The sequence below is a fragment of the Eumetopias jubatus genome, unplaced genomic scaffold (genome assembly GCF_037043125.1).
Source record: "Eumetopias jubatus isolate StellerSeaLion01/CBP00866 unplaced genomic scaffold, mEumJub1_p1.0 scaffold_8, whole genome shotgun sequence".
Classification (NCBI taxonomy): domain Eukaryota; kingdom Metazoa; phylum Chordata; class Mammalia; order Carnivora; family Otariidae; genus Eumetopias; species Eumetopias jubatus.
The window spans coordinates 36896646-36923682 of record NW_028274814.1 but is presented as its reverse complement, the minus strand read 5'-3'; the positions used below and the strand labels follow the sequence as shown (position 1 = coordinate 36923682).

At 38.8% G+C, this 27037-nt stretch overlaps 1 protein-coding gene across 3 annotated transcripts in view; it reads left to right on the top strand.

Annotated features, from left to right (window-relative positions):
* The window catches only part of USP18 (ubiquitin specific peptidase 18), a 61428-nt gene extending 35809 nt beyond the window's left edge, over window positions 1–25619 (top strand). For 2 of the 3 annotated variants that reach the window (XM_028121137.2, XM_028121139.2), the window contains 3 exons: window positions 15660–15791; window positions 16800–16849; window positions 25007–25619. In XM_028121137.2, coding sequence (XP_027976938.1) covers window positions 15660–15791; window positions 16800–16849; window positions 25007–25052 — 228 coding nt within the window. In that variant the 3' untranslated portion in view covers window positions 25053–25619. The remainder of the gene's footprint in view (window positions 1–15659; window positions 15792–16799; window positions 16850–25006) is intronic. The other variant, XM_028121138.2, reaches the window with a different exon arrangement.
* The last annotated feature ends 1418 nt before the right edge of the window (window positions 25620–27037 follow it).

Sequence of the window (27037 nt, the reverse complement as noted above, 5' to 3'; positions counted from 1 at the left end):
AGCATAGAGGAAGGGAGGGAAAAATAAAACAAGACATAATCAGAGAGGGAGACAAAGCATAAGAGACTCTTAACCATAGGAAATAAACTGAAGGTTGCTGGAGGAGAGGGGGGTGGGTGGATGAGTAACTGGATGATGGACATTAAAGAGGGCATGTATGTAATGAGCACTAGGTATTATATACAACTGATGAATCACTGAACTCTACCTCTGAAACTAATAACATACTATATGTTAATTAATTGACTTTAAATAAAAAAGATTCAGAACACATTATTTCTAAGTATTGGACTTTATTCATATCCCTCACAGCACTAAGGAAGGCATGGAACCCGTATTTCAGGACCTTCCACTTAAATAAGATATATAATACTTATATATACATAGGTAAGCACAAGACCTTGGGTTCTAAATATAGTACCAACCTAGCTTTCTTCTTAAAACAGCTTATGCCTACTTTGAGGATAGTAACAAAAGAGCCAGTTCATTGGGCCAAATTTAATCAAAGTAAAGTTGAATTCAGTTATCCTGAGCTAATAACTTATTGGGAAATTCTGAGAAAAAATATGACATAAATATCTTTTCTTAGGTTTGAAATGCTACATTTAGTAAATTCTATATTGCTACATATATACGTGTCCTTACATGGACTGTCCATTTTTTTCATGCTCTGTTTACTATTCATGCTCTAGAATCATAGTATTTTAAAAATGAGGCCTACAACAGACACATGAAAAAATGCGCAACATCACTCAGCATCAGGGAAATCCAAATCAAAACCACAATGAGATACCACCTCACATCAGTCAGAAAGGCTGAAATTAACAAGTCAGGAAACAGCAGGTTTTGGCGAGGATGCAGAGAAGGGGAACCCTCTTGCAGTTAGTGGGAATGCAAGCTGGTGCAGCCACTCTGGAAGACAGTATGGAGGTTCTCCAAAAAGTTAAAAATAGAGCTACCCTATGGCCCAGCAATTGCGCTACTAGGTATTTACCCAAAGGACACAAACATAGTGATCTGAAGGGGCACCTGCACCGCAATGTTTATAACAGCAATGTCCACAATAACCAAACTATGGAAAGAGCCTAGATGTCCATCAATAGAGGGATGGATAAAGAAGATGTGATATATATATGTATCAGTTTAAATTTAAAAATTTTCACTACATCAGAAACTAATGATGTACTATATATATTGGCTAACTGAACATAATAAAAAATTTAAATTGAAAAAATAAAAAATAAAAATTGAGACCTAATAATATAATAGCTCCTATATTAACATGGTTTCTTTACCTATTTAGTGCATATACGTTTCCTAAGATTCTCATTTTTTGTTGTTTGAGTTTTCCTTATTTCTACTTGTGCACTATGAAGTATATCATAATGAAATAATATCTTTTAAAAAATTCTTTATTTAAATTCAATGTAGTAAAAAAATAAATGCAATGTAGTTTACATATACTGTATTATTAGTTTCAGAGGTAGAATTTAGTGATTCATCAGTAGCATATAACACCCAGTGCTCATTATATCAAGTGCCCTCCTTAATGCCCATCACCCAATGACCCCTCCCCCACCACCTATCTCCCCTCCAGCAACCGTCCATTTGTTTCCTGGAATTATTGTCTCTTATGGTTTGCCTCCCTATTTTCATCTTATTTTCTTTCCCTTCCCCTGTGTTCATCTGGATGGAACAAGAGGGTATTTTGCTAAGCAAAATAAGTCAGAGAAAGCCAAATGCCATGTGATTTCACTCATATGTGGAATTTAAGAAACAAAACAGAATATCTTAAAATTTTCAACTAATGAATCATTGAACATAATATCAAAAAATAATGATGTACTATACCTAATTGAATTTAAATAAAAATTTTTTTCCACTTAAAAAGACATTGGTATTGAAAATCTCAAATATATACCAAAGGAGTGAGGAGTTATACAGTGAATCCCCATGTCCATCAAGCAGCTTAAACAGTTATCAAAACCCATGGCCAGTCTTGCTTTACCAACACCCTCATCCTCTTCTTTCTCCAACCTCCTGCTGGATGATTCTGAAGCAAGTCCCAGACACTATGCCTTTTCATTTGAAGTATTTCATTATGCCTTTCCAAAGAATAAGCTCTCCTTTTCTAAATGTAACCAATTCTATGTCATAATTTCTTTTTTATTGTTTTTAATTTTCATTCCAGTGTAGTTACCATACAGTATTATGTTAATTTCAGTTGTATGATATAGTCATTTAACAATTCTGTACATTATTCAGTGCTCATCATGATATGTGTACTCTTTAAAAAATTTTTTTGGTAAGTGTACTCTTAATCCCCATCATTTATTTCACACATTTCCCACCCACCCCCCCATAACCATATGTTTGTTCTCCACGGTTAAGAGTCTATTTCTTTCTTTCTTTGTTTTTTTTTTTTTTTAAGATTTTATTTATTTATTTGACAGAGAGAGACAGTGAGAGAGGGAACACAAGCAGGGGGAGTGGGAGAGGGAGAAGCAGGTTTCCCGCTGACCAGGGAGCCCAATGCGGGGCTCGATCCCAGGACCCTGGGATCCTGACCTGAGCTGAAGGCAGATGCTTAATGACTGAGCCACCCAGGTGCCCCAAGAGTCTTTTTTGGTTTGTCTCTTCCCTTTTTTCCCCTTTGTTCATTTGTTCACCACATTTTCTTTATCCATTCACCAATTGATGGACACTTGGGCTGCTTTATATCTTGGCTATTGCAAACAGTGTTGCTATAAACATTGGGGGGTGGGGGGCATATATCCCTTTGAATTAGTGTTTTTGTGTGTGTGTGGTTTTTTTTTTTTTTTGTATTTTGTATGTTTTTGTATTTTGAATACCCAGTAATGTGATTATTGGATCATAGAGTAGTTCCGTTTTTAATTTTTTGGGGGAACCTCCATACTGTTTTCCACAGTGGATGTACCAGTTTTCACTCCCACCAACAGTGCATCTCATAATTTCTTAATATCATTGATGCCCAGTCAATATTTAGATTTCTTTGAATCTAGATCCCAACATGTGCATTTGCTTAAGTTTCCATCCTTCCTCCTCTTTCCCTCCTTCCTTCTCTTCCTCCCTTTCTTCTTCTTTTACATTAGGTTTCTTTCCCTTCCTTTTCTTGTCCTTGCAATTTACTTGGTTGAAGGTTTTTATATATATCCAGAATTTGCTGGTTGGTGTTATTTATTTAATATGTACCTTTATCCTTGTATTTCTTCCCTGCATTTTAAAAATCTAGCATAAAGTCCCCAAATGAAAATAGAGAACAATTCAAGCTCTCCCTTTTGGGTAACTTAGCTTCATTTGCACTACCCTCACCCCTGTCTCCTTCATTGATTGTACTTCAAAGTCTCAGGTTGGGGACAATATTTGGCTGTGTTAAGATAAAAGAATAAGGTGTTCCTGACTAATGTGGGAGATCCTGCTCACAATCAGTCAAAATTCTGTCTCTCCCACCACTATTTCCTTTTCACCAAAAATTCTCTCCTGTCTTCAGTTTCTAAGATTTGAGGAAGATTTGCCAAATCTAATGGATACTTTTTGGTCCTTCCCTTACTTGATCTTTTTGTAATATCCTGTTATTGATCCTACTTTCCTTCAAAATCTACACTTTCCTCCTAGGGTTCCTTTCTCCATTGTTGGATCCTTTCCTGCCCATCCTTTTATTAGTATTTAGTTTTAATTCCATTTCTTCTCTTCTCCATTTTCCAAATTTTATCTCATTAATTCTTGTGGTTTCAACAATGATCTCAAACTGAAGACTTCCAAATCTGTATCTCCTGTCCAGGTCTTCAACTTGAGCTCCAAACCAGTGTATTCACCTCCTACCAAATGTTGTCACACAGTCCACAAATTCTTTATTTTCATTCCCAAACAGTTCTTTTCCATATTTAACTTTATAGTACCAATATTTTCTTAATTTCCAGGCCAGAGATCCCTCCTACTTGCTCCCTCCCCAACATCCAGTCATTAGAAAGTATCTTTCGTGATTAATCCCTAATTTTGCACAAATATGTCCCCTCATCTCCACTTTTATTCTCATTTTCTTAGTATAGCGTGGGCATTAAGAGCTTGGACTTTGAAGTCAGAGAGGCCTGGGTTGGAATCCTGCCTCTTCTATTTATAAGCTCTTACCTTTGGGTAAATTACTTTACCTCCCTGAATGTAGATTCCTCCTTTGTAAAATAAGATTTATATTGGCACCCAGGTTACATGATTGTTGTGAATATTGAATGAAATAATTCATGTAAAGACTTAGCTAAATGCATAGTGAATGTCAAAAGTTAGCTAATAATTACTATGTTAAGAATGATTATTATCATTTTAGTGACTACTACTGATGGTAACTATCTAGGCTATCACCATTCTTTGCACTATTTTGGTGTCCTAACTTATCTCATTGGCTTCTATCTCACTTGACCTCTCATTCCATTTTTCAAACCACATTATTTCAGTGTTTTTCTCAAACATAAATCTGATGATGTTCCTTCTCTTATTAAACCCTTCTGATGGCTCCCAATCACTCTAATTCTTATGACTAAATTCTACTCCTGAAACTAATATTACACGTATGTCAACTAACTGGAATTTATTTTTTTTAATTTATTTATTTTTATTTTATTTTATAATTTTTTTATTATGTTCAATTAGCCAACATACAGTACATCATTAGTTTTTGATGTAGTGCTCAATGACTCATTAGTTGCGTATAATACCCAGTGGTCATCACATCATGTGCCCTCCTTAATACCCATCACCCTGTTACCCCATCCCCCATCCCTTCTTTAACCCTCAGTTTGGAGTCCAGAATCTCTCATGGTTCCTCTCACTCTCTGATTTCTTCCCCTTCAGTTTTTCCTCCCTTCCCCTATGGTCCTCTGCTCTATTCCTTATGTTCCACATATGAGTGAAACCATATGATAATTGTCTTTCTCTGCTTGACTTATTTCACTTAGCATAACCCCCTCCAGTTCCATCCATGTCGATGCAAATGGTGGGTATTCATCCTTTCTGATGGCTGAGTAATATTCCGTTGTATATAAGAACCGCATCTTCTTTATCCATTCATCTGTTGAAGGGCATCTTGGCTCCTTCCACAGTTTGGCTATTGTGGACATTGCTGCTATGAACATTGGGGTGCATGTGCCCCTCCTTTTTACTACATCTGTATCTTTGGGGTAAATATCTAGTACTACAGTAGCTGGGTCATAGGGTAGCTCTATTTTGAACATCTTGAGGAACTTCCATACTGTTTTCCAGAGTTACTGTACTAGCTTGCATTCCCACCAACAGTGTAGGAGGGTTCCCCTTTCTCCACATCCTTGCCAACATTTGTTGTTTCCTGTCTTCTTAATTTTGGCCATTCTAACTGGCATAAGGTGGTATCTCATTGTGGTTTTGATTTGTATTTCCCTGATGGCTAGTGATGTTGAACATTTTTTTCATGTGTCTGTTAGCCATTTGTATGTCTTCTTTGGAGAAGGGTTTGTTCAGGTTTTCTGTCCATTTTTTGACTAGATTATTTGTTTTTTGGGTGTTGAGTTTGAGAAGTTCTTTATAGATCTTGGATACCAGCCCTTTATCTGTAATGTCATTTGCAAATATCTTCTCCCATTCTGTGGATTGCCTCTTAGTTTTGTTGACTGTTTCCTTTGCTGTGCAGAAGCTTTTTATCTTGATGAAGTCCCAAAAGTTAATTTTTGCCTTTGTTTCCCTTGGCTTTGGAGATGTGTCTTGAAAGAAGTTGCTGTGACTGATGTCGAAGAGGTTGCTGCCTATGTTCTCCTCTAGGATTTTGATGGATTCCTGTTTCACATTAGATCTTTCATCCATTTTGAGTTTATCTTTGTGTATGGTGTAGAGAATGGTCCAGTTTCATTCTTCTGCATGTGGATGTCCAATTTTCCCACCACCATTGTTGAAGAGATTGTCTTTTTTCCATTGGATATTCTTTCCTACTTTGTCGAAGATTAGTTGACCGTAGAGAAGGTCCGTTTCTGGATTCTCTATTCTGTTCCATTGATCTATGTGTCTGTCTTTGTGCCAATACCATGCTGTCTTGGTTATCACAGCTTTGTAATATAGCTTGAAGTCAGGCATCATGATGCCCCCAGCACTGGTGATTTGGGATCTTTTCTGGTTCCATACAAATTTTACGATTATTTGTTCCACTTCTGTGAAAAATGTCGATGGGATTTTTTTTTTTAACCTTAAAAATTTTTTTTATTAACATATAATGTATTATTTGTTTCAGGGGTACAGATCTGTGATTCATCAGTTTTACACAATTCACAGTGCTCACCATAGTACATACCCTCCCCAATGTCCATCACCCAGCCACCCCATCCCTCCCACCCCTTTCCACTCCAGCAACCCTCAGTTTGTTTCCTGAGATTAAGAGTCTCTTATGGTTTGTCTCCCTCTCTGGTTTCATCTTGTTTCATTTTTTCTTCCCTTTCACTATGATCCTCTGTCTTGTTTCTCAAATTCCTCATATCAGTGAGATCATATGATACATGTCTTTCTCTGATTGACTTATTTCGCTTAGCATAATACCCTCTAGTTCCATCCACATCATTGCAAATGGCAAGATTTCATTTTTTGATGTGTGTATAATATTCCATTGTCTATATATACCACATCTTCTTTATCCATTCATCTCTTGTTGGACATCTAGGCTCTTTCCATAGTTTGGCTATTGTGGACATTGCTGCTATAAACATTGGGGTGCATGTACCCCTTCAGATCACTACATTTGTATCTTTAGGGTAAATATCCAGTAGTGCAATTGCTGGATCATAGGGTAGCTCTATTTTTAAATTTTTGAGGAACCTCCATACTGTTTTCCAGAGTGGGTGCACCAGCTTGCAGTTGGTACAGTGTAGGAGGGTTCCAACAGTGTAGGAGGGTTCCCCATTCTCTGCATCCTCGTCAACATCTGTCATTTACTGACTTGTTAATTTTAGCCATTCTGACTGGTGTGGGGTGGTATATCATTGAGGTTTTGATTTGGATTTCCCTGATGCCAAGTGATGTTGAGCACTTTTTCATGTGTCTTTTGGCCACTTGCATGTCTTCTTTGCAGAAATGTCTGCTCATGTCTTCTGCCCATTTCTTGATTGGATTATTTGTTCTTTGGGTGTTGAGTTTGATAAGTTCTTTATATATTTTGGATACTAGCCCTTTATCTGATATGTCATTTGCAAATATTTTCTCCCATTCTGTCTGTTGTCTTTTGGTTTTGTTGACTGTTTCTTTTGCTGTGCAAAAGCTTTTTATCTTGATGAGGTCCCAATAGTTCATTTTTGCCCTTGCTTCCCTTGCCTTTGGCGATGTTTCTGCTGCTGAGGTCAAAGAGGTTGCTGCCTGTGTTCTCCTCAAGGATTTTAATGGATTCCTGTCTCACATTTAGGACTTTCATCCATTTTGAGACTATTTTTGTGTGTGGTGTAAGGAAATGGTCCAGTTTCATTCTTCTGCATGTGGCTGTCCAATTTTCCCAATGCCATTTGTTGAAGAGACTGTCTTTTTTCCATTGCATATTTTTTCCTGCTCTGTCAAAGATTAGTTGACCATAGAGTTGAGGGCCCATTTCTGGGCTCTCTCTTCTGTTCCATTGATCTATGTGTCTGTGTTTGTGCCAGTACCACACTGTCTTAATGATTACAGCTTTGTAATAGAGCTTGAAGTCCAGAATTGTTATGCCACCAGCTTTGCTTTTCTTTTTCAACATTTCTCCGGCTGTTTGGTGTCTTTTCTGGTTCCATACAAATTTTAGGATTATTTGTTCCATTTCTTTGAAAAAAAGTGGATGGTATTTTGATAGGGATTGCATTAAATGTGCAGATTGCTCTAGGTAGCATAGACATTTTCACAATATTTGTTCTTCCAATCCATGAGCATGGAATGTTTTTCCATTTCTTTGTGTCTTCCTCAATTTCTTTCATGAGTATTTTCTAGTTTTCTGAGTACAGATCCTTTGCCTCTGGTTAGATTTATTCCTAGGTATCTTATGGTTTTGGGTGCAATTGTAAATGGGATTGATTCCTTAATTTCTCTTTCTTTTGTCTTGTTGTTGGTGTATAGAAATGCCACTGATTTCTGTGCATTGATTTTATATCCTTCCACTTTACTAAATTCCTATATGAGTTCTAACAGTTCTGGGGTGGAGTCTTTTGGGTTTTCCACATAAAGTATCATTATCTGCAAAAAGTGAGAGTTTGACTTCTTCTTTGCCTATTCAGATGCCTTTTATTTCTTTTTGTTGTTTGATTGCTGAGGCTAGGACTTTTAGTACTATGCTGAACAGCAGTGGTGATAGTGGACATCCCTGCCGTGTTCCTGCCTTAGGGGAAAAGCTCTCAGTTTTTCCCCATTAAGTATGATATTTGCTGTGGGTTTTTCATAGATGGTTTTTATGATATTGAAGTATGTACCCTCTATCCTTACACTGTGAAGAGTTTTAATCAAGAAAGGATGCTGTACTTTGTCAAATGCTTTTTCTGCATCTATTGAGAGGATCATATGTTTCTTGTTCTTTCTTTTATTAATGTATTGTATCACATTGATTGATTTGCGGATGTTGAACCAACCTTGCAGCCCAGGAATAAATCCCACTTGGTCGTGGTGAATAATCCTTTTAATGTACTGTTGGATCCTATTGGCTAGTATTTTGGTGAGAATTTTTGCATCCATATTCATCAGGGATATTGGTCTGTGGTTCTCCTTTTTGATGTAGTCTTTGTCTGGTTTTGGGATCAAGGTAGTGCTGGCCTCATAAAATGAGTTTAGAAGTTTTCCTTCCATTTGTATACTTTGAAACAGCTTTAGAAGAATAGGTATTAATTCTTCTTTAAATGTTTGGTAGAATTCCCCTGGGAAGCCATCTGGCCCTGGGCTCTTGTTTGTTGGGAGATTTTTGATGACTGCTTCAATTTCCTTAGTGGTGTATGGGTCTGTTCAGGTTTTCTGTTTCTTCCTGGTTCAGTTTTGGTACTTTATATGTCTCTTGGAATGCATCTATTTCTTCCAGATTATCTAATTTGCTGGCATATAGTTGCTCATAATATGTTCTTATAATTGTGTTTCTTTGGTGTTGGTTGTAATCTCTCCTCTTTCATTCATGATTTTATTTATTTGGGTCATTTCTCTTTTCTTTTTGATAAGTCTGGCCTGGGGTTTATCAATCTTATTAATTCTTTCAAAGAACCATCTCCTAGTTTCGTTGATCTGTTCTACTGTTCTTTTGGTTTCTAATTCATTGATTTCTGCTCTGATCTTTATTATTTCTCTTCTCCTGCTGGGTTTAGGCTTTATTTGCTATTCTTTCTCCAGCTCCTTTAGGGTGTAGGGTTAGGTTGTGTATTTGAGACCTTTCTTGTTTCTTGAGAAAGGCTTGTATTGCTATATACTTTCCTCTTAGGTCCACCATTGCTGCATCCCGAACATTTTGAATAGTTGTGTTTTCATTTTCCTTTGTTTCCATGAATTTTTTAAATTCTTCTTTAATTTCCTGGTTGACCCATTCATTCTTTAGTAGGATGCTCTTTAGCCTCCATGCATTTGAGCTCTTTCCAACCTTCCTCTTGTGATTGAGTCCTAGTTTCAAAGCATTGTGGTCTGAAAATATGCAGGGAATGATACCAATCTTTTGGTACCAGTTGAGACCTTATTTGTGACCCAGGATGCGATCTATTCTGGAGAATGTTCCATGGGCACTAGAGAAGAAAGCATATTCTGTTGCTTTGGGATGGAATGTTCTGACTATATCTGTGAAGTCCATCTGGTCTAGTGTGTCATTAAAGCCTTTATTTCCCTGTTGATCTTTTGCTTACATGATCTGTCCATTTCATTGAGGGTGTGTTAAAGTCCCCTAGTGTGTGTGTATATATATATATATATATATATATATATATATATATGACAATATTATTATATTGTTTTCTATGTGTTTCTTTGACTTTGTTATTAATTGGCTACTCCCATGTTAGGGGCATAGATATTTTAAATTGTTAGATCTTCTTGTTGGATAGACCCTTTAAGTATGATGTAGTGTCCTTCCTCATCTCTTATTATAGTCTTTGGTTTAAAATCTAATTTGTCTGATATAAGGATTGCCACCCCAGCTTTCTTTTGGTGTCCATTAGCATGGTAAATGGTTTTCCACCCCCTCACTTTCAATCTGGAGGTGTCTTTGGGTCTAAAATGAGTCTCTTGCAGACAGCATATCGATGGGTCTTGTTTTTTTATCCAATCTGATACCCTGTGTCTTTTGATTGGGGCATTTAGCCCATTTACATTCAGGGTAACTACTGAAAGATATGAATTTAATGCCATTGTATTGCCTGTAAGGTGACTGTTACTGTATATTGTCTGTGTTCCTTTCTGGTCTATGTTACTTTTAGGCTCTTTCTTTGCTTAGAGGACCCCTTTCAATGTTTCTTGTAGGACTGGTTTGGTGTTTGCAAGTTCTTTTAGTTTTTGTTTGTCCTGGAAGCTTTTTATCTCTCATTTATTTTCTTAAAATCTTTTTTTTTTAATTTTTATTTATTTATTTGACAGAGAGAGACACAGCGAGAGAGGGAACACAAGCAGGGAGGAGTGGGAGAGGGAGAAGCAGGCTCTCTGCTGAGCAGGGAGCCTGATGTGGGGCTCCATCCCAGGACCCTGGGATCATGACTTGAGCCAATGGCAGATGCTTATCAACTGAGCCACCCAGGTGCCCCATCTCTCCTTCTATTTTCAGTGATAGCCTAGTGGGATACAGTATTCTTGGCTGCATATTTTTCTCATTTAGTGCCCTGAATATATCATGCCAGTCCTTTCTGGCCTGCCAGGTCTCTGTGGATAGGTCTGCTGCCAATCCAATGTTTCTACCATTGTAGGTTACAGACCTCTTGTCCTGAGCTGCTCTCAGGATTTTCTCTTTGTCTCTTGAGACTTGTGAGTTTTACAATTAGATGTCGGGGTGTTGACCTATTTTTATTGATTTTGAGGGGGCTTCTCTGTGCCTCCTGGATTTTGATGCCTTCCTTCCCCAAATTAGGGAAGTTCTGTGCTATAATTTGCTCCAATATGCCTTCTGCCCCTCTCTTCTCTTCTTCTTCTTCTGGGATCCCAATTATTCTAATGTTGTTTTGCTTTATGGTATCACTTACCTCTTGAATTCTCATCTCATGATACCGTAGTTGTCTATATCTTTTTCTCAGCTTCTTTATTCTCCATCGTTTGGTCTTCTATATCACTAATTCTCTCTTCTGCCTCATTTATCCTAGCAGTTAGAGCCTCCATTTTTGATTGCACTTCATTAATAGCCTTTTTGATTTCGACTTTGTTAGATTTTAGTTCTTTTATTTCTCCAGAAAGGGATTCTCTAGTATCTTCTATGCTTTTTTCAAGCCCAGCTAATATCTTTATAATCGTCATTCTGAACTCTAGTCCGACATCTTACTAATGTCTGTATTGATTAGGTCCCTGGCAGTTGGTACTGCCTCTTGTTCTTTTTTTTTTTTTTTTGAGGTGATTTTTTTCCGTCTTGTCATTTTGTCCAGAGGAGAATAGAAGAATGAGAGAACAAAATGTAAAAAAAATACTAAAAGGGTAACAATGACCCCAGAAAATTCTATATATGCTAAACAAATCAGAAGAGACCCGAAATGGGGGGGGGGCGGAGAAAGAGGAGGGAAAAAAAGAAAGAATATGATCAGGCTGGTGAATATAACAGCCACACACTAGTTTTTGGGTGTATTTTGGTCGTTAGAAGAAATTGCCTCCCAAAATTTTAAATAAAGGAAAACATATATATATATACAAAAATAAGGGTAAATACAATGAAGGGATGGAATATGACTGTAAAGATGAAAATTAAAAAAAGATTTTATAAAAGGAATTGGTAAGATAAGTTGGTTGAAAAAAGAATGAAAAAAATTTTTTAAAAATGTGATCAGGCGGGAGACTAGGACAATGTCATACACTAGATTTAGGGTATATTTTGGTCTGTTAGAAGAAACTGTATCCCAAATTTTAAAGAAAGGAAAACATATATGTACAAAAAATAAGGTTAAATACAATGAAGAGATAGAATATGACTGTAAAAAATGAATAATTAAAAAATTTTAAGAAAGGAATTGATAAGATGTTGGTTGAAAAAGGAAAGAAAAATTCAACTAAAAAATCAGAAAAAGAAGAAATAAAATTTAAAAAATTAACTTTGAAAGACTAAAGCATCATGGGAAAAAAGCCATGAATTCTATGTGCAGTATTCCCCTAGCACTGGAGTTCTGCTGTTCTCATTGATCGGTAAACTTGGTCTTGGCTGGCTCTTCTTGCTGATCTGGGGGAGGGGCCTGTTGCCGTGGTTCTCAAATGTCTTTGCCAGAGGTGCAATTGCCCTGCCCTTGCTGGGGGCCAGTCTAAGTAATCTGCTCGGGTTTGCTCTTGGGAGCTTTTGTTCCCTGAAAGCTTCCCGCACAACTTTGGAGGATGAGAAAAAAAATGGCAGCCTCCCAATCTCCACCCCGGAGGAGCTGAGAACTTGGGCCCCCACTCCTCAGTGACTCCCCAGAGAAAAGCAGTCAGTCACTCCCATCTCCCCGGTCTCTGGCCACACTCCGTGCTCACCCAGCCTGTGACTGAGCATTTCTATCTCTGGCACATGGCCCTGTGTGGAGTCTTCAAACCCAGCAGATCCCTGTGGTGCACTCCTGCACCGCTCTTCCCGGGGGTGGAGGGGAGTCTCCCCAGATCTGCCGCTTGTTGGGTCCCTGCTGGAAGAGCAGTGGCCTGACTGTGCTGTAGATCACGGCTTATGGCAACCCCGAGCTGAGAGCCTGCTCCTCGGCTCCATCTCTGCAGCCAGCTTCCCTGCTCTGATACCTAGGAGCTCTGCCGCACTCAGGCATCCCTGGTCCTGAGACCACACTGTCCCAGCAAGGGTTCTACCCCTGGCTTAGCCACTGGAGCGACATCCCTCAGCAGAGCAGACCTCTAAAAGTTACGATTTTGTGCTCTGCTGCTCTATCACTTGCCAGAAGTGGCCAACGGAGGCCCCCTCCCCTGCCATCTATCCTCCTGAATATCGCCTCAGATTCACTTCTCCACACTTCCTAACTTTCAGAAAGTGGTCGCTTTTCTGTTCATAGAGTTGCTGCTATTCTTTTCTTTGATCTCCTGTTGAGTTTGTAGATGTTCTGAATGGTTTGATAACTATATACCTGAATTCCTGGGACCAGACGAAATTTAGGTCTCCTACTCCTCTGCCATCTTTCTCCTCCCCTCTCAGTGGGATTTTAATAGGGATTGCATTGAATGTGTAGATTGCTCTGGGCAGCATAGACATTTTCACAATGTTTATTCTTCCAATCCATGAGCATGGGATGTTTTTTCCATCTCTTTGTGTCTTCCTCAATTTCTTTCATAAGTGTTCTGTAGTTTTTGGAGTATAGATCCTTTACCTCTATGGTTAGGTTTATTCCTAGGTAACTTACAGTTTTTGGTGCTATTGTAAATGGAATCGATTCCTTAATTTCTCTTCTTTCAGTCGCATTGTTAGTGTATAGAAATGCAACTGATCTGTGCATTGGTTTTGTATACTGTCACATTGCTGAATTGCTGTATGAGTTCTAGTAATTTTGGGGTGGAGTCTTTTGGGTTTTCCACATTAAGTATCATGTCGTCTGCGAAGAGAGAGAGTTTGACTTCGTCTTTGCCAATTTTTTTTAAGATTTTATTTATTCATTTGAGACACAGAGATAGAGAGAGAGAGAAAGCTTGAGCAGGGAGAGAGGGAGAGGAAGAAGCAGGCTCCTCGCTGAGCCAGGAGCCCAATGTGGGGCTCAATCCTAGGATCCTGGGATCATGACCCGAGCCGAAGGCAGACGCTTAACGATCTGAGCCACTCAGGCGCCCCCCTTCTTTGCCAATTTGAGTGCATTTTATTTCTTTTTGTTGTCTGATTGTTGAGGCTAGGACTTCTAGTACTGTGTTGAACAAAAGTGGTGACAGTGGGCATCCCTGTCATGTTTCTGACCTTAAGGGAAAAAGTCTCAGTTTTCCCCCATTGAGAATGATATATGCAGTGGGCTTTTCAAAGATGGCTCTATGATATTGAGGTATGTTCCCTCTATCCCTGTATTTGAACAGTTTTAATCAGGAAAGGATGCTGTATTTTGTGAAATGCTTATTATGCATCAATTGAGAGGATCATGTGGTTCTTGTCTCTTGTTAATGTGATCTATCACGTTGATTGTTTGGTGAATGTTGAACCACCCTTGCATCCCAGGAATAAATCCCACCTGGTCGTGGTCAATAATCCTTTTCATGTACTCTTGGATCCTGTTGGCTAGGATCTTGGTGAATATTATGGCATCCATGTTCATCAGGGATATTGGTCTGTAATTCTCCTTTTCAATAGGGTCTTTGTCTCTTTTGGGGATCAGGTAATGCTGGCCTCATAGAATGAGTTTGGAAGTTTTCCTTCCATTTCTATTTTTTTGGAACAGCTTCAGAAGAACAGGTATGATTTCTTCTTTAAATGTTTGGTAGAATTCCCCTGGGAAGCCATCTGGCCTTAGGCTCTTATTTTTTGGGAGATTTTTGATGACTGTTTCAATTTCCTTGCTGGTTATTGCTCTGTTCAGATTGTCTCTTCCTTCCTGTTTTAGTCTTGGTAGTTTGTCAGTGTCCAGGAATGCATCCATTTCTTCCAGATTCCCTAGTTTGTTGGCATATAGCTGCTGATTTCTCCTCTTTAATTCATGATTTTATTATTTGGGTCCTTTCTCTTTTCTTTTGGATAAGTGTGGCCAGACATTTATTGATCTTATCACTTCTTTCAAAGAACCAGCTTCTAGTTTCGTTGATCTGTTCTATTGTTCTTCTAGTTTCTATTTCATTGATTTCTGCTCTAATCTTTGTCTTCTCCTGCTTGGTTTAGGCTTTATTTACTGTTCCTTCTCCATATCCTTTCAGTGTGACTAACTGAAATTTAAATAAAAAACTTGAAACTATAAAGAAATAAAGTTCTAATTCTTTTTTTTAAAGATTTTATTTATTTACTTGAGAGAGAGAAAGCATGGGCAGGGAGAGGGGCAGAGGGAGAAACATGCTCCCCACTGAGCAGGGAGCCTGACACGGGGCATGATCCCAGGACCCCCGGATCGTGACCCAAGCCAAAGGCAGACACTTAATCGACTGGACCACCTAGGTGCCCCTAAAGTTCTAATTCTTGACTTAACCTTTGTAGCCACATATCTTGTGACTTCCCAGCACCCTCCCGGACTCCCATTTCCTCAACATGCTCTGTTCGGCTATGCTGCCAAGTCTTTGCAATTTTGGGGTCCATTCGAGTATACTCCCTACCTAGTCTTGTTCATCCTTCAAGATCAATTCAGACATGTCTTCTCTGGGGAGGTTTTCTCAGATAATTATTCCTTCTCCTTTTGGGGGGCATGGCATTATAATTGTGACTTAATTAATTGTGAGATTCTTGAGTTCAAGGACTATTTTCTAGCCCCCTTGAAGTACCAGTGCTTGGTACAGAGTGGGCACTAAATAAATATGTGATGAAATAATGTTTCTTTATTCTAGACTATGGTTAGAAAAGGAGGGATGATGGGGGAATAATTTTGTGCCTTGTGTCCTTCCAGCTTGGAAGACAGTACGAGCTCTTTGCTGTGGTTGCCCATGTGGGGGCAGCTGACTTTGGTCATTACTGTGCCTATATCCAGAACTCTGTGGATGGAAAATGGTTCTGCTTCAACGATTCCAATGTTTCTTGGGTGAGAACATTGTCCAAAATTTCCTCTTGTCCTGGATTGGCCACCTCTAATAGATTCTGAACCCAGGACTAGATGGGTCCTCAAGGTCAGGACACATTGTGGGCCACTTCTCTCTGTGTGTGTGTGTGGGGGGGGACTGTAAACAGTCCTTTCCTTTATAAAAAGCTTTTTTAAATTCAAGTATAGTTTACACGATGTTACATTAGTTCCAGGTGTACAATATAGTGATTCAACATGTGTATACATTTATGCTGTGCTCTCTGCAAGTGTAGCTACCATCTGTCACTGTACAATGCTATCACGGTATCACTGACTATATTCCTTACGCTGTGCCTTTTTCTTTTTGAGAAAGAGAGAGAGAGAGAGAACAAGCGGGGGTGAGGCATAGGGAGAGAATCCCAAGCAGGCTCCACGCAGAGGCCTCATGTGGGGCTTGATCTCACAACCCTGAGATCATGACCTGAGCTGAAATCAAGAGTCGAATGCTTAACTGACTGAGCAACACAGGTGCCCTATGTTGTGCATTTTATTCTTGTGACTTACTCATTCCATAACTGGAAGCCTGTATCTTTCACTCTTCTTCACCCATTTTGCCCATCCCCGCCTCCCCTCTGGCAACCATCTGTTTGTTCTGTTTATAGATCTGATTCTGCTTAAAGTCCTTTTCTGCATGAAGTCCCCATCTGATGTATAGCCCTGTGAGAGTTCACTTAGCTCAGTGTCTAGGTTTGTTGGTGTCTTCTGTCTGTGGGAAACTTACAGAAAGCAAGAAGAGTTAGATATATGTAAGTTAGAACCAAGCACAATCAAGTTTAAATAGAGGAAACAGGGTACTAAAAGAGGCTTCATAAACATGGCATCCTATCACTGGATGATCCAGGTCTTGAGAGGTACAGGGGTGGGTTTGTCTGGATGAGTGAGGTGGGGTAAATTGTAGTACCCCATACTCTCTGGGTGCTTAACAGATGTCAGCTCGATGCTTCACTTCATCTATTTATGTACTTCTAGGTATCCTGGGAAGACATCCAGTGTACTTATGGAAATCATAACTACCGCTGGTAAGTGTTTGAGTGATGGAAACCCAATGAGTTTACACAGGGTTCTTATTGCTGTATGAAACTCCCATGGATTCAGCTGCCACTTGTATTTGGGTAACTCCCCAGTGACTAGCTGTTCAGCCTCATCTCTCATTACACATCTCACCGTACCATGCATTTTTCACAATTTAGATGCCAATAATACTAAAGTATAACTACTCCCCAAACATCATATCTCCATAGCTTGCACATGCAGTTCCTGGTTTGTTTCTCCTCTCCTAATTTATTTTTGAGGCAAACACCCACTCATGCTTTTATATCTCTGCTCATGGCTTTTCCTACTCTGTAAAGCCTGCACTGATTGACGCTGGAAGATTTGTAGGGGCTTCTCATATGCTTGCCGGGCACTTTAAGCATACGTCCTTTATAGCAAGGACCACCCTATTTGTAATTGTTTGCATATATAACTTTCTTTTATATTAGACCATGAGCTATTTGGGATAAAGGATCATTCTTTTTCTTTGTCCGGTACAGTGGCTTGCATTTAGTAAATAGCTATAAATATGTTTTTAAAAATCAACAACTACAGGGGGGCAGCTAGAGAAGCCAGATGAAGGGTTTTTTTTAAAGATTTTTTTAAAATTTATTTGAGAGAGAGAGCACAAGCAAGGGGAGTGGCAGGCAGAGGGAGAGGGAGAGGGAGAAGCAGACTCCCCACTGAGCATGGAGTCTGATGCGGGACTCGATCTCAGGACACTGGGATCATGACATGAGCTGAAGGCAGACACTTAACTGACTGAGACACACAGGTGCCTCAGGATGAAGGGTTTATTTATTTATTTATTTATTTCATTTTTTAAAGAAAAAATTGTTCTGTTAACCATTGTATAGTGCATCATTAGTTTTTGATGTAGTGTTCAGCTATTCCTTAGTTGCATATAACACCCAACGCTCATCACAGCATGTGCCCTCCTTAGTACCCATCACTTGGCTGCCCCAGCCCCCATCCCCCTCCCCTCTGAAACTCTCAGATTGTTTCCTGGAGTCCAGAGTCTCTCATGGTTTCTCTCCCTCTCTGATTTCTTCCCCTTCAGTTTTTCCTCCCTTCCCCTATGGTCCTCCACTCTATTCCTTATGTTCCACATATGAGTGAAACCATATGATAATTGTCTCTCTGCTTGACTTATTTCACTTAGCATAACCCCCTCCAGTTCCATCCATGTCGATGCAAATGGTGGGTATTCATCCTTTCTGATGGCTGAATAATATTCCATTGTATATAAGAACCGCATCTTCTTTATCCATTCATCTGTTGAAGGGCATCTTGGCTCCTTCCACAGTTTGGCTATTATGGACATTGCTGCTATGAACGTTGGGGTGCATGTGCCCCTCCCTTTTACTACATCTGTATCTTTGGGGTAAATACCTAGTAGTGCAATTGCTGGGTCATAGTGTAGCTCTATTTTGAACATCTTGAGGAACCCCCATACTGTTTTCCAGAGTGGCTGCACCAGCTTGCATTCCCACCAACAGGGTAGGAGGGTTCCTCTTTCTCCACATCCCCGCCAACATTTGTTGTTTCCTGCCTTGTTAATTTTGGCCATTCTAAATGGTGTAAGGTTATATCTCATTGTAGTTTTGATTTGTATTTCCCTGATGGCTAGTGATGTTGAATATTTTTTCATGTGTCTGTTAGCCATTTGTATGTCTTCTTTGGAGAAGGTTTGTTCAGGTTGTCTGTCCATTTTTTGACTAGATTATTTTTTGGGGGGTGTTGAGTTTGAGAAGTTCTTTATAGATCTTGGATACCAGCCCTTTATTTGATAAGACATGTGCAAATATCTTCTCCCATTCTGTGGGTTGCCTCTTAGCTTTGTTGATTGTTTCCTTTGCTGTGCAGAAGCTTTTTATCTTGATGAAGTCCCAAAAGTAATTTTTGCCTTTGTTTCTCTTGCCTTTGGAGATGTGTCTAACAAGAAGTTGCTGGGCTGAGGTCCAAGAGTATCCTGCCTGTGTTCTGCTGCAGGATTTTGATGAATTCCTGTCTCACATTAGGTCTTCCATCCACCTTGAGTTTATCTTTGTGTATGGTGTAAGAGAATGGTCCAGTATTATTCTTCTGCGTGTGGCTGTCCAGTGTTCCCAGCACCATTTGTTGAAGAGACTCTTTTTTTCCACTGGACATTCTTTCCTGCTTTGTCGCAGATTAGTTGACCATAGACATGAGGGTCCATTTCTGGGCTCTTTATTCTGTTCCCCTGATCTATCTGTCTGTTTTTGTGCCAATACCATACTGTCTTGATTACAGCTTTGTAATAGAGCTTGAAGTCCGGAATTGTGATGCCACCAGCTTTGCTTTTCTTTTTCAAGATTCCTCTGGCTATTCGGGGTCTTTTCTGGTTCCATACACATTTTAGGATTATTTCTTCCAACACTGAGATAAATGTTGATGGTATTTTGATAGGGTTTGCACCCATTGAATGGATGGATTGCTCTGGGGAACATAGACATTTTAACAATATTTGTTCTTCCAGTCCATGAGCATGGAACGTTTTTCCATGTCTTTGTGTCTTCCTCAATTTCTTTCATAAGTGTCCTATAGTTTTCAGAGTACAGATCTTTTATCTCTTTGGTTAGGTTTATTCCTAGGTATTTATAGGTTTTGGTGCAATTGGAAATGGGATCGAATCCTTGGTTTCCCTTTCTATTGCCTCATTGCTACTGTATAGAAATGCAACGGACTTTTATGCATTGATTTTATATCCTGCCGCTTTGCTGAATTCCTGTATCAGTTCTAGCAGTTTTTTTGGTGGAGTCTTTTGGGTTTTCCACATAGAGTATGATGTCATCTGTGAAGAGTGAAAGTTTGACTTCATTGCTGATTTGGATGCCTTTTATTTGTTTTTGTTGTCTGATTGCTGAGGCTAGGACTTCTAGTACTATGTTGAACAACAGTGATGAGAGTGGACATCCCTGTTATGTTCCTGACCTTAAGGGAAAAGCTCTCAGTTTTTCCCCATTGAGAATGATATTCACTGTGGGCTTTTTGTATATGGCTTTTGTGATCTTGAGGTAATTTCCCTTTATCCCTACATTGTAGAGAGCTTTAATCAAGAAAGGATGCTGTACTTTGTCAAATGCATTTTCTGCATCAATTGAGAGAATCATATGGTTCTTGTTCTTTCCTTTATTAATGTGGTGTATCACATTGATTGATTTACAGATGTTGAACCATCCTTGCAGCCCAGGAATAAATCCCTCTTGGTCCTGGTGAATAATCCTTTGAATATTGGATCCTATTGGCTAGTATCTTGGTGAAAATTTTTGCATCCATGTTTGTCAGGGATATTGGTCTGTAATTCTCCTTTTTGATGGGGTCTTTGGTTTGGGGATCAAGGTAATCCTGGCCTCTTATGATGAGTTTGGAAGTTTTCCTTCCATTTCTATATTTTGGCACAGAAAATAGGTATGATTTCTTCTTTAAATGTTTGGTAGAATTCACCTGGGAAGCCATCCAGCCCTGGACTTTGTTATTTGGAAGGTTTTTTTCATTACTGCATCAATTTCCTTGCTGGCTGTGGGTCTGATCAGGTTTTCTATTTCTTCCTGTTTCAGTTTTGGTAGTTTATATGTTCCTAGGAATGCATCCTTTTCTCCAGATTGCTTAATTTGTTGGTATATTGTTGCTCTATAGTCTTGTAATTGTTTGTGTTTCTTTAGTGTAGGTTGTGATCTCTCCTCTTTCATTCATGATTTTATTAATTTGGGGCCTTTCTCCTCTCTCTCTCTCTCTCTCTCTCTCTCTTTTGTTAAGTCTGGCTATAGGTTTATCAATCTTATTAATTCTTTTAAAGATCAACTCCTGATTTCCCTGATCTGTCCTACTGTTTTCTTTTATTTCTATATCATTGATTTCTGCTCTAATCTTTATTATTTCTCTTCTCCTGCTGGTTTTAGGCTTTATTTGCTCTTCTTTCTCTAGCTCCTTTAGGTGTAAGTTTAGCTTGTATACGTGAGACTTGTTCCTTGAGAAAGTTCTGTATTGTTATGTACTTCCCTCTAGGATTGTCTTTCCTGCATCCCAAAGATTTTGAGCAGTTGTATTTTCATTTTCATTTGTTTCCATGAATTTTTAAAAATTCTTCTTTAATTTCCTGGTTGAACGATTCATAATCTTTAGTAGGATGTTCTTTGACTTCCATGTACTTGTGTTCTTTCCAAATTTTCTCTTGTGATGGAGTTCAAGTTTTAAAGCACTGTGGTCTGAAAATATGCAGGGAATAATCCCAATCTTTTGATGCTGGTTGAAACCTGATTTGTGATCCAGTGTGTGATCTCTTCTGGAGAATGTTCCAGAATATGTATTCTGTTGCTTTAAGATGGAATGCTCTGTATATATCTGTGACATTCATCTGGTCCAGAGTGTCATTCAAAGCTCTTGTGTCCTTGTTGATATTCTGCTTAGATTATATGCCCATTGCTGTGAGTGTGGTGTTAAAGTCCCTTATTATTGTATTATCAATGTGTTTCTTTAATTTTGTTATTAATTGGCCTATTAATTGGCTGCTCCAGGCTAGGGGCATAAAGATTTACAATTGCTAGATCTTCTTGTTGGATAGACCCTTTAATTATGATAAAGTGCCCTTCTTCATCACTTATTACAGTCTTTGGTCTAAAATCTATTTTGTCTGATATAAGGATTGCTACTCCAGCTTTCTTTGGATATCCATTAGCATGATAAATGATTCTCCACTTCCTCACTTTTAATCTGGAGGTGTCTTTGGGTCTAAAATAAGTCTCTTATAGATAGCATTTCAATGGGTCTTGTGTTTTTATCCTTTCTGATACCCTCTGTCTTGATTGGAGCATTTAGTCCATTTACATTCAGAGTAATTATTGAAAGATATGAAGTGCCATTGTATTACCTATAAAGTTGCTGTTTCTCTAGATTATCTTTTCTTTCTGACTTTGTTACTTTTGGGCTCTCTCTTCGCTTAAAGGATCCCCTTTAATATTTCTTTCAGGTCTGGTTTAATGATCACAAATTCTTTTAGTTTCTGTTTGTCCTGGAAGCTCTTTATCTCTCCTTCCATTCTGAATGACAGCCTTGCTGGATAAAGTATTCTTGGCTGCATATTTTTCCCCTTTAGCATGTTGAATATATCATGCCCCTCCTTTTTGGCCTGCCAGGTCTGTGGATAGGTCTGCTGCCAGCCTTATGTTTCTACCCTTGTAGATTAAGGACCTGTTGTCCTGAGCTGCTTTCAGGGTTTTCTGTTTGTCTCTGAAATGGGCAAACTTCACTATTATATGTTGAGGTATTGAACTATTTTTGTTGATTTTGAGGGGGTTCTCTGGACCTCCTGGAATTGAATGCCTGCTTCCTTTCACAGATTAGGGAGGTTCTCCTCTATATTTTGCTCAAATAAACCTTCTGCCCCCTGTCTGTCTTTTCTTCCCCTGGGACCCCAATTATTGTAATATTGTTTTGCTCTATGGTATCACTTATCTCTAGAATTCTTCCCTCATGATCCAATAGTTGTTTATCTCTCTTTTTCTCAGCTTTTTTATTCTTCATCATTTTGTTTTCTATATCACTATATCATTTATCCCAGCAGTTAGAGCCTCCATTTTGGATTGCATCTCGGTAATACCTTTTTTGATTTCAACCTGATTAGATTTTAATTCTTTTGTTTCTCCAGAAAGAGATTTTTTGATGTCTTCTATGCTTTTTTCAAGTCCTCTGGTATCTTTATTATTGTTCTAGTTCTGTTTTATTATCAAATTCTAGTTCTGACATCTTACTTATATCCATATTGATTAAATCCCTGGCAGTGAGTACTGCCTCTTGTTCTCTTTTTTGGTTGAGTTCTTCTGCATTGTCATTGTGTCCAGAGAAGAATAGATGAAAGAGAGCAGAAAAGATAAAAATAGGAAAATATTTTTCTAAATATACACTGACAAATATACAATAAACAAATCAGAAGAGATCAGAAGCCAAAAAAGAAAAAAAAAGAAATAGAATAAAACAGAAGATGAACAAAACGGAATAATAAACTAGATCCTGGATGTATTTTGGTCTGTTCATCAGAAGAAACTAGATCCCAAATTGTAAAGAAAGAAAACATATATATATATACACACAAAAATAAAATTGAATACGATGAAAGCAATCCAAAAATGGTAAATATATGTAAGATGTAAATGTAAAAATATAAATTAAAAAAGACCTAAAAAAGAGTTGATAAAATAAGAAATTAGGTGAAAAGGAAAAAATTTAAAAGTGAAAGACTAAAGAATCATGAGAAAGACCCATGAATTCTACATATGGTTTTCTCCTAACGCTGGAGTTTTGCAGTCCTGTATGGTCAGTAAACTTGGTACTAGCCAGATGTTCTTGCTGATATTCTGGGGGGAGGGGCCTGTTGCATTGATTCTAACGTGTCTTTGCTTGGGTGGTATTGCACCCCCTTGCCAAGGGGGCTAAGCTCAGTATAAATGGCTCTGGATTGCTCTACGTGGGTTTTGTTCCCTGAAGGCTTCAGCACTGATTTGGGGGATGAAAATGAAAATCGCAGTGACTCGATCTCCAGCCTTAGAGCTAAAAGCTTGCACCCCCCCCCACTACCCAGTGTGCCCTCAGGGAAAAGCAGTCAATCACTCTTGTCTCCCTGGTTTCCATCTGCAGTGCTCACCTAGCCTGTGATGGAGCACTTTTATCTTAGGCATGTGACCCCCTTTTGAGTCTCCAAATTTTAGACTCCTGTGGTGCACACTGTACCACTCCTCCCAGGGGGAGGGGCGTCTTGCCTCAGTTTTGCCTTTTTCTGGGCCCCTGCTTCGAGAGTGGTCCCCCAACCATACAGCGGTCCAAGGTTTATGGCAACACCAAGCAGAAAACCCACTCCTGGGCTCGCTGTTTGCAGCCGGGTTCCCTGCTGCTTGGGAACTCTGCCACACTCAGGCACCCTGTTATTTCTGTGACCCTGGGGATCCTGAGACCATATCGTCCCACCTGGGATTCTGCCCTGCTTTGCCACGTGAGTGCCTTTCAAGCAGGGATGTCCCCCACTGTAACAGAGTTCTAAAAATTCTGATTTTACACTCCGCTGCTAATATCACTTTCTGGTGGCCAGCTACAGAGGCTCCCTCCCCCTGAGGTTTATCTTCCCATATATCACCTCAGATTCATTTCTCCACACCTCCTACCTTGCAAAAAGTGGTCACTTTTCTATTTGTAGAATTGCAGCAATTCTTTTCTTAGATCTCCAGTTGAGTTCACAGGTGTTCAGAATGATGCAATGAGCACTGGGTGTTATACTGATCTGATGAATCATTGAACATTATTTCAAAAACCAATGATGTACCACACCTTGGCTAATTGAATTTAAATTTTAAAAAAAGAATGATTTGATAGCTATATAGCTGAATTCCAAGGACCAGATGAAATTAGGGTCCCACTCCTCTGCCATCTTACCTCTGTGCCTCCAGATGAAGTTAAAGCAGAGAGACTTTGTAAGTTTTTCCAGTTGAGTTTCTGGATTAGGGGTGACATTGTATACAAGAGGTGATATTTGAAATGATTTTAGCTGCAGGAGTAGGCCTGATCACTTGAAAAATAATGAAGTAGCTAAAATTTGTGTTTGAAATCCTCTTACAATCTTCTACTTATCTTTGTCTTTTCTTTCTCCTGAACATCTCCCTTAGATGATCATTCTATGTCACTTTCTGGTTGTCAGTGATTCTTCCATTATTTAAATCAGTGTTTGGCAAACTGTTTCTGTAAAGGGCCAGAGAGTAAATATTTTAGGCCTTATGAGCCATACAGTCTCTGTTGCAGCCACTCAGCTCTGCTCTTGTAGCACAAAAACAGCCACAGACACTACGTGAATGAATGAGTGTAGCTGTGTTCTGGTTAAATTTATTTGCAAAAACAGGGTTAGATTTGGCTTGTGGGCTGATAGTTTGTCAACCCCTGATACAGATGTCAACTAATAGAAGCTTAGTGGCTATTTTCCCAGGTTACCCATTTTTTTTTCCCTCTGAGGTGATGGATAGATGAAGACTTGATCTAACAACCAGAAACTTTCCTGATGTTTGTCCTATCATGAATTAATATGTCAGTTAACTATGAATGTTTCATTTCCGTTATGCTGTTGCATTTTTTTTTCTTTCTAGGAGAGAAACTGCTTATCTTCTGGTTTACATGAAGATTGAGTCCTAATGGATGTTTCCTAAACCTTCAGAGACTGACAGTGTTTCATTTTCCTTTCTATCCCTGGATCTGCTACTCTTGCAAGAGATTTTGCAGTGAGAAGAAGGCTCATTTTCAAATTGTGTAGTCAAACTATTTATAATAAGGGGTAATTATCAAAATATTTAACAGTAACTTTGCAGGGGTTTTGATCAGTCAGAATAGACACTTCCACGTGGATCCTGGCCATATGGCTGCGGCAGGGACCTGAGTGCTCTCCGCTGTGGAAGACATTAATTCTTTAGTTAGGGGAGTGCGGGAGCCCAGATGTTCCTAGGGGAGGAGAAACCAGGCCAACAATGGTAGTGGGAGGCATTCAGGTGGCAAGGAGCATTGGTAGGGAAGTATTTCAGTATTTTACAGCCAGTATGACGGTATGATATGTACTGGCAGAATATGATTTTTCTTTAATTTAAAACAATTTTAGAACCCATATCAGTTCTGTAAAAGTCAAGTGTTTTGTCACTGTTATTCATTTATGTGACAAATAAGATAGTGTGGTAGGCACCATCGTGAATAAAGTTCTTTTTCTCAAAAGTAGTTTGCAGTTTAATGGAGGGTGATTAAAATACATAAAATACTGAGGGTTTGTGCTACAGGAATTAAAGGACAGTGAAATACTTCTATTGTGGGGCCATGGAGAAACCATAAAGCTGGAAAGGGGGTTAGGATGGAGAACAGTCCATTTACATGGGTAAGCATACACAATGGCATGGCTGAGAAAGGCAAGGCTCAAGGTTCAAAGATTATCCACAAACCTGGCTTCCCTCTACCAAGGAAGCAGTGGAGATTGATAAGGCTGGATGGTAGGTGGCGCTCAGAATGTAGAAGGTCTTGAACTACTAAGAAGTTTGGATCTAATTTAATAGGTAATGAGGAACTGTTGAAGGGTTTCAAAATAAAAGGAACATTTAGTGGTGTTTTTGGTAAAATGAATCTGCTGGGGCTGGCAACATGAATTAGAGACAGAGATGGTAATGTAAATGGAAAAGTGTTCATAGTCACTAGAGCCATTTTGGAGGAAGGATGGATGTGGACAGTGAGAGAAAAAGGGTCCAGGAGGACTCCACTACCACCTTGGAAGGTGAGGAGGGTAGATGTTACTATCCCCATTTTACAAAAAACAATTGAGACATTCATATGTTTAATAACTTGCTCAAGATTTCATACTTAATAAGGGGCAGAGTCAAAACTTCCAACATAAAATGTGGATAATTTTATTGGCAAAAAAATTAGCCATCGAATAATAAATTCTCACAATATAGAAATAAAATATAATATATAATATTCTATATAGAATATATATAGAATCTCTTCCTTAGAGCTAACCATTGTTAAACAGGTGTAAATTAGCTTCCTAGCACTGCCACAACAAATTATCACAAAATGGGTGGCTTAAAATAACAAATTTTTCTCTCTCACAGTACAAGGAGGTCAGAAGTTCAAAGTAAGGTGTTGGCAAGGTTGGTTCCTTCTGGAGCGTCTGAGGGAGAAGCTGTTCCATGCTTCTCTCCTAGTTTCTGGTGGTTACCAGCAGTCCTTGTCATTGGCTTGTAGCTAATGTCACACTGTCTCCATCTTCACATGACCTTCTTCCCTGTATGTCTTCATATGACCTTTATATAAAGTATACTAGTCATTGAATTTAGGTCCCACCCTAATCCACTGTGACTTCATTTTTACTTGGTTAATTATATCTGTGAAGACTCTATTTCCAAATAAGTTCATGTTCTAGGGTTCTAGAAAGACATGAATTTTTGTGGGACACTATTCAGTGCAGTACAAGGTGTGTATGTCACTAGGCTGTTTTCTGTGCATTTGCATACATATATCACATATATAATTTTTACATAATAAGTTATTCACTTAATGTCTTAGAAAATATTCTTGGAAAAATTGCATTTAATTCCATAAATACATATATTTTTTAGATTCCCATATTGGTGATTTATGTT